Raw genomic sequence first — 7,648 nt, 5'->3', positions numbered from 1 at the left:
TTTTAAATTGTGAAATTAAAAAGATTGATTTAAAAAAATACTCATAAAACATAAATGAAATAAAAAATAATTTAGAAAAAACAAAATTATGAGTCTTATGTTAAAATATAACGAATCATTTTATGATATATTATTTAAACATTTTGTAACATTGAGTGAAATTTCAAATATTTTTAAATTTATTGTTCTCATTGGATTTATCATTATCATTTCTTATATGCTTTATTATATAAATGGTTATTATATTGTATTTTGAAATTTAAAATTTATTTTAAATTGCATTTTATTAATTGCATAAGTAAAAATTTTATTAATTAAAATTTTATTAATATCATATTTATTTTTATATTTTTTAAAATTATATTATTCACAGTAATTTATTATATTTTAAATTTTAAATTACTTATTTTACAGATAATTATCATAAAAAATTTATAAATAAATCTAAATATGATGATTTAGAATTATATAAATTAAAGAATTATAATCGACTAATTACGCGAAATCAAAGTATAATCAGTCATAAAGAAATGTTAAATACTCTAGAATATGCAGCTGATGTAAATTAATTTCTACTAAATATCATATAATATTAATTCTATTATGAAATATTAAACATGTAAAATTTTACATAAAAAATATATTCTTAAAAATTATTACTTTTATATCAGTTATAATCTATTGAAAGAGGCCACCATTAATTCAATTTTCTTAACTTTATTTTATGATAATTATATTCAATGATTTATTCAATGATTTATTAAATTTATAAATTTTTTAGAATTGTTGTAAAACATTTTATGCATTAAAATGCATTGATATAATAGTATATTGTCCACAATTAATAAATGTAAAATGTTCATCCTCTGGTTTAACACCTTTTCATCGTATCTGTTTGCAAGGTCATAAATGTTTAATTGCTTTTATGTTAGCAAAAGGTATGCATAAAATAAAATAATAATATCATAATTATATCATATCATAATTGTATATTATATATATATTATAATAATTTATAATTATATAATAATTATATAATTTATAATTATATCATAATTATATTATATTTTTTACAATTATATTAAATAATTTATATTAATATATTAATATAATATAATATATATTAATCATAATACATAATATTTACAATAATAATAATTTTTATGTATTATGATAATTAATAAATATTATCATAATACATAAAAATTAAGAATTAAATATATTTTCTAAAATTATATAGGTGCTGATCCTTTTCTTACTACAATAAAAGGAGAAAATGCTTTGTGTATGGCTATTTATTATATTCTTAATAATCCAACAGAAAATGATTTTTCTTGTCTTGAAATGCTTGTAGAAACAGGTTAATCTTTATAAAGATTTAATTTTTTATTAATATCATATATATTTTTAATATAATATATTATCATAGGATGTGGATTTGGTTCTAAAGATAAATGGTACAATAATTTGTTAAAAATGGCATTTAATAATAACCATATACAATTAGTACAATGGTTAATTTTACATTATAATGTTTCTTCATATAAACTTTTGCGATGTTTATCTACACCACCAATGAAGAACCTATAAATTCTTAATATAAATGTTAATTAATAAACATTATTTTTATAAAATAAGTTATAATATAATTATAGTTATCATATAAATTAAATATAAGTAATAAAGTTAATTTTCATATTTGTGTTTAAAGAAAATTACTTATTATAATTTCTATTTATGAATTAATATTCTGTACAAATCTGTATCTGTATTCTGTATCTAATATACAAAAATAATAAATATTATTTATAATAAAATAAAATTGAATCAAAAAATTAAATAATTTAAAATTAATGTGAAAAATTAGAAATTAAATCTAATTATGTCGCAAACAATGAATACAACGTATATTTTATTAAAAAAAATTGTTATTTTTTAATATTTTTATACTTATATAGTTTATATATTTCAAATATAAGCCTGTATGAGATCTGATAGTAGACGATACTGAATTTTTATTTCAAAATAAACATAACCTAATAAATATTTTATGAAATATTCATTCATAATAATATATTGTTATGATAAATATAATACTAAATAGTAACACTGTAAATAATTATAGTGCAATATTGTGAATAATAATAATGCATAGTTAATGCATTATTACCTAATTATTAAAAATAGGATATTTTTCATGTAAAATTTTTTAATATTAATTTTTGAATTAACAAAAAAATATGTATATTATATAAACTTTAATTTTAATTTAATAATAAATTTTATTTGTATTATTTCTTATATATTATGTTTTTATTTAAAATAATTGAAATAAATTAAAATAAATTAAATAAATAAACAATTATTAAATTACTGACATTTATATATATATTACTGACTATATATATATATATATATATATATTCATAGAATCATGTTCATATTCATTGAAATGAATCATTAAGGCAAATCAACAATTCGTGAACATTGTTCGCAATATTTTGTCAATTTATTGTATTTACCGTTCACAAAAATGTCATATTACATAATATAATTTATGAACTGTTGCAAATTGTTCGTGAATATAAAGTTTTATTTGGTTAAAATAATCAAATCAAATGATATAATGTCGTTATTATGACAAATTGCAACTTGAACTATTAACTGATAAATTAGTGATTAACAACATTAACAATTTTATACTGTTGTAATTTATGTTAATGAATAACTAATTCCATAAATAAATTAATACATGAAAAATATCTTATTTTTAAATTTTAGAATTTAAAATTGTGAATTTAATTCTAGTTCCCTAAAGTTTTAATCATATGATTTTGTTTGTATTCGATAACTCGATTCAGTCATTAAGTTGCCAGTAAATAAGATAAAATAGTCAGGAATGACATAGAAAGTAGAAGAGTGGGAGAGCAATGTTATACGCAAATACTAAATATTTTATTGTGATGTAATTTTCATATGATTCTAAAAATAGTTTCTATTAAATATTTTAATACAGTAACGTGCAATGTTACTTTTTTAAACTCTTACGCTATTGCTGACCATTTTACTCCGCTTATTAAAAAAAGTTCAAGAATTGCAATTCTAATATTTATAAAAAATATCATCGTATGACATTATCTTTTTTATGCTTGAAGTAATTGTGCATATAATACACAACACGAGGATTAATATTTAAGATATTCTATTACATTAATTTTATTACATCATGGAAAAAACAGGTTTATTAGTTTTAACAAATCCTGCGAGAATAACACAATTATTACCAATTATCAAGAAACATGTATCAGAAACTTTATATATTCAATATTTGCCGTGCAAGAATATTTTTAGTGAAATATTGCATATAGATTATACATGGGGAATAAATCGTTTCGCTCAAGCAATTTCCAATATTTATATGTATACATCTTCTATATCTGATCAACTTGATATTCGTGTGTTACTTACAAGTATAAAAGAACGTCATATACGATTACATACTAAGAAACATGTGGAAATAGTTATTTTTGATCAAAATTGTAGCAAAAGTCAAGCTGATAAATTCATCGAAAGATATTTATTTTCCAGTTTTATTACTTGTGTTATTCCTACTGATGATTTGGAATTAGAAAAAACTAAAAAATATCCATTACATTTTCATGGATTATATTTTGATGTTAATGAAAAAAAAAATGATAAAAATGATGTTAATGAAAAAAAAAATGATAAAAAAACTTATAAGAATGTAGTACTTGGTGGTACATTTGATCGAATACATAATGGTCATAAAATATTTTTAAGTGAAGCTTTATTACGTTGTACAGAAAAACTTACAATTGGTGTAACTGATCAATCTATGTTATCTGGTAAGAGACTTTAATTATAAATTATTATAAATATATATAATTTATATATTAATAAGTTATTATAGAATTTTATGCATAAAATAAATTCTATTGATAATATTCATAGAATAATTTTTAAATATATATTTTAATTAATTTGGATAATTGAATTTATAGAAAAATTATTATGGGAATTGATAGAACCTTGCTCTTTAAGAATGTTTAATTTGGAAGAATTTTTAAAAGATATAGATAGTACTATAAAATATGAAATTGTATGTATAAATGATATGTATGGTCCAACTAAATATGATTCAACATTTGAAATGATAGTAGTTAGTGAAGAAACAAAAAATGGTGCAGATAAAATAAATGAATTAAGAATAAAAAAAAACTTAAACAAATTAGATATTCATGTTATAAAAATTATAACTGATGAGCATCATAAAGAACATGAAGAAAACAAAATCAGTTCTAGTAATCAAAGAATACGATTATTAGGAACAAAACTTTATGCTCCTGTATGTATTATACTAATTTTATTATACAAATGATTTATATTAATAAAATACATAATATTTCAGCGAATTGAAAATAAACCTTTGAAACCTTACATTATTGGTTTGACTGGTGGTATAGCAAGTGGGAAATCATCAGTAGCTGAGAAATTAAAAAAATTAGGTGCTGCACTTGTTAATTGTGATAAAATAGCACATGATTTATATTTACCTGGTAATAAGTGTTTTGATGAAATTGTTAATAATTTTGATTCTAATATTTTAAAATCTGATGGATTTATTGACAGAAAAGTACTTGGACATATAGTATTTAATGATAAAGTAGGTTTCTATTTTTTTATATTATTAGTAATATTTACTATTATTTTTAAAATTATATTTAAAAATATAAATTTATTTATAGAAACAATTAAATAAATTAAATGAAATTCTTTGGCCCATGATTTTAGAAGAAGCAAAAAAACAGATAAATGACTTTAATACAAAAGGATTTGATATAATTGTAATGGAAGCTGCTGTTTTAATTCAAGCAAAATGGCAACACGAATGTCATGAAATCTGGACTTGCATTATTCCACAAAAAGAAGTGAACTTTTAATGGATTAAAATTATTAATATTTTATATTGGAATATTTTTAATTAATCAAATTTAAAATTTTTTTAATTTATAGGCTATACAACGAATAATGGAAAGAAATACATTAACAGAAACTGATGCAAAATTAAGAGTTCAAGCTCAATTAAATAATAAAGATCAAGTTGATGAAGCTAATGTTGTAATATGCACTTTATGGAGTCATGAAATTACTGAAGGACAAGTGCAAAAAGCTTGGAATGAAACAATGGCATTTTTAAATGATCAAGAAAAAAATTGAATTTTAATATTACAAAATTATAGTTAAAATTGTTAAAGTTTTATAGATTATTTTATATTATATATTATTATGTTATATTTTATATATTATTATTTTTATAGATATTTATAGAAATATTGTTTATTATTTTAATAAGTTGTATACAAATTATATAATATATTTATTATATTTGAGAAAATTTTAATAGTTTTTTGTATTAAAGTGATTAATATGCATTTAATTAAATTTAATTAAATATGCATTAATATGCATTAATATGCATTTAATCAAATATTTTTGTAAAGAAAATAAAATTGTTGATTCATTTACAGGTATGTAACATAATATGTATAATTGTAAATTTTCTCATAAAGTACATAATAATTATATAATAGTTATACATTTATTATAATATAATTGTATCTTTTCTTTCTGTTGCAATTTAAAATTATAATATTTAATATTATAATTATAATTAATTATAATTTATAATATAATATTTAATGTTATTAGCAATTATAAATAATTTTATACTATTTTAAATATTAAGCTAAATTTTCAAACATCATCAAAATGATACTGACATCCTAATTTTCAATATTTCTTGAGATTAATGCAATTTATTACAATTTTATATACATAATTGTATAAAATATCTTTTCTTTAATAATTTTCTTTACCATTTATAAAAAAAAAGATTACAAATATAGTTACCATTTTTTTTTTACAAGTTTTTCATTTTTCCATGTAAAAAATGAAAAATAATAGAAATGTACAAAATGATAGCACACTTATGAAAAAACAAATCAATGTTTTATTGTTTGAGGATAGAAAGATTTTTTATATATACTTATCATATGTTCAATTTGAATTTAGTTACAAAAATTGTCTATCATATTAGATTTAAAAGATAAAGATAAAAAATATTAATTTTTGTTATATTTCAAAAAATAATAATTTTTTATTTTTATCAATTTTATACTACTATTTTTTTTCTAGCAAAATTAATTTTGATTTATTAGAATTTTTTTTATCAATATATACTATTTAGAAATTATTTCATTTTTAATACAAATAAAAATTTATTAAAAAATATTTTGCTCTGATGTTTGATATTTATATATTTATATAATATCTTTTTACAAAATATTTATATCTTTTTGATTTTTATAATTATGTATTTTGTTAAGTATTGTACTTATGAATGATGAAAAATCAGCTTTTAATTTACTTGCACCATTTTCGATATTGCATTTAACATGAGATATTTTCATAAATGTTGAAGCTATGTAAATTAAATAAAAATATATAAAATAATAAATGTTTTATTATAATTATTAATATTATATTAATATAAGTACTCACAAATAATTTTTGAAACCTCAGGATTTTTGTTCTCAGGGTCGTAACAAAAAATTACACATCTGTCTGGATCTAATTTAGTTTGATCAATAAAATAATCATATAATTGTTGAATTTCTTTTAAACATTCATTTGATTGTTCACTATAAATCAACATAACGCCATGTACATCCTTTCTTATAGCTGGCCAACAATATTCATATCTAAAATATATTCATATATTTTGTTATAACTTATAATTTTGAATAAATAAAATATTTATATATACTTATGATCTCCACTACAATCCCATAATTCAATATCTTTTGTGATATGACTGTTATTCACATTTATATTTTGCACTTCAAATTCTAGTATTCGTACTCCTTTAGTTGGATAATAATCATAGGGTATTTCTGTAGCATCCGCAAGAAAATTAGATATTGTTGTTTTACCACTCTAAAAGATATTTTTTAAACAATTGAAATTTTAGGATTAACGCAATTTGTATTTATATGTATATTATATATATATTAATTACAAGTTTTATATAATTATTTTTACTGTACATATAATGAGTACAATAAAAAGTAAATTAAATTTTTACATAACAAAAAATGGATTATTATTTATAAAGTATAGAATTAAAATATTACCCTAAGAGATCCAATAACTATTATTTTTAGTGATTGCATATTTTATATATATTTTAGTTTGATACAAGTAGTTTTTTCCTGTATTGAATGTTTGGAAAATTGTCGCTATAACAACCATTTATATCTATATACAGTAGTGTCTGTTTTAGCATTTATTGTTATCTCTGACTGATTTTTGGAAAATTGAACTTTGGCTTATGAGTTTCAATACTGAATAAATTGCTAATTTGACATTGATCTGATTCATATTATTCAATTTAAATCGAAATTCTGTAATTTATTTGAACTTATAAAAAAAACTTTATAAACTTCTATAAATTTAATTTGGACAAAGTTGAGTGAATGCTAAAATGGACATTATTGTATCTTACAGATTTAGCCTTTTAATAATAAATCAATATAAAAGGTCAATAAACATAAAAATACATATTTCA

At 18.7% G+C, this 7,648-nt stretch overlaps 3 protein-coding genes across 3 annotated transcripts; 2 read left to right on the top strand and 1 right to left on the bottom strand.

Annotated features, from left to right (window-relative positions):
- Positions 1 to 88: 88 nt before the first annotated feature.
- On the top strand, positions 89 to 1,590 carry LOC122716654. The gene is made up of 5 exons (XM_043939943.1): positions 89 to 236; positions 415 to 560; positions 782 to 938; positions 1,241 to 1,360; positions 1,430 to 1,590. Exons 1-5 carry the CDS (start codon positions 89 to 91, stop codon positions 1,588 to 1,590), a joined length of 732 nt encoding a protein of 243 aa, XP_043795878.1.
- A 935-nt stretch (positions 1,591 to 2,525) lies between these two features.
- On the top strand, positions 2,526 to 5,329 carry LOC122716598 (bifunctional coenzyme A synthase). The gene is made up of 5 exons (XM_043939846.1): positions 2,526 to 3,866; positions 4,023 to 4,366; positions 4,430 to 4,684; positions 4,767 to 4,949; positions 5,035 to 5,329. The coding sequence occupies exons 1-5, from the start codon at positions 3,227 to 3,229 to the stop codon at positions 5,236 to 5,238; spliced, it is 1,626 nt and encodes a 541-aa protein (XP_043795781.1). The 5' UTR covers positions 2,526 to 3,226; the 3' UTR covers positions 5,239 to 5,329.
- Positions 5,330 to 6,309: 980 nt separating this feature from the next.
- Positions 6,310 to 7,461, bottom strand: LOC122716689 (intraflagellar transport protein 22 homolog). The gene is made up of 4 exons (XM_043940014.1): positions 7,426 to 7,461; positions 6,848 to 7,017; positions 6,583 to 6,782; positions 6,310 to 6,502 (listed from the first exon to the last, which is right to left on the bottom strand). Exons 1-4 carry the CDS (start codon positions 7,459 to 7,461, stop codon positions 6,357 to 6,359), a joined length of 552 nt encoding a protein of 183 aa, XP_043795949.1. The 3' UTR covers positions 6,310 to 6,356.
- Between the last annotated feature and the right edge of the window lie 187 nt (positions 7,462 to 7,648).

Source organism: Apis laboriosa, unplaced genomic scaffold (assembly GCF_014066325.1).
Source record: "Apis laboriosa isolate Shangri-la unplaced genomic scaffold, ASM1406632v1 scaffold47_cov149, whole genome shotgun sequence".
In the NCBI taxonomy this organism is placed as follows: domain Eukaryota; kingdom Metazoa; phylum Arthropoda; class Insecta; order Hymenoptera; family Apidae; genus Apis; species Apis laboriosa.
Note: the sequence above shows the minus strand (reverse complement) of the source record. Positions and strands in the feature narration are given on the sequence as shown.

Bases quoted from the DNA above. Each gene is read 5' to 3' on its own strand.
- LOC122716654 (XM_043939943.1), top strand. From the start codon at position 89: ATGAGTCTTATGTTAAAATATAACGAATCATTTTATGATATATTATTT. The intron at 561-781 runs GTAAATTAATTT...TAAATTTTTTAG, and splicing joins CTCTAGAATATGCAGCTGAT to AATTGTTGTAAAACATTTTA. The intron at 939-1,240 runs GTATGCATAAAA...AAAATTATATAG, and splicing joins TGCTTTTATGTTAGCAAAAG to GTGCTGATCCTTTTCTTACT.
- LOC122716689 (XM_043940014.1), bottom strand. From the start codon at position 7,461: ATGAATCAGATCAATGTCAAATTAGCAATTTATTCA. The intron at 7,018-7,425 runs GTATTGAAACTC...AATATCTTTTAG, and splicing joins TCAAATTAGCAATTTATTCA to AGTGGTAAAACAACAATATC. The intron at 6,503-6,582 runs GTGAGTACTTAT...TAATTTACATAG, and splicing joins TGAGGTTTCAAAAATTATTT to CTTCAACATTTATGAAAATA.
- LOC122716598 (XM_043939846.1), top strand. From the start codon at position 3,227: ATGGAAAAAACAGGTTTATTAGTTTTAACAAATCCTGCGAGAATAACA. The intron at 3,867-4,022 runs GTAAGAGACTTT...TTGAATTTATAG, and splicing joins TGATCAATCTATGTTATCTG to AAAAATTATTATGGGAATTG. The intron at 4,367-4,429 runs GTATGTATTATA...ATAATATTTCAG, and splicing joins GAACAAAACTTTATGCTCCT to CGAATTGAAAATAAACCTTT.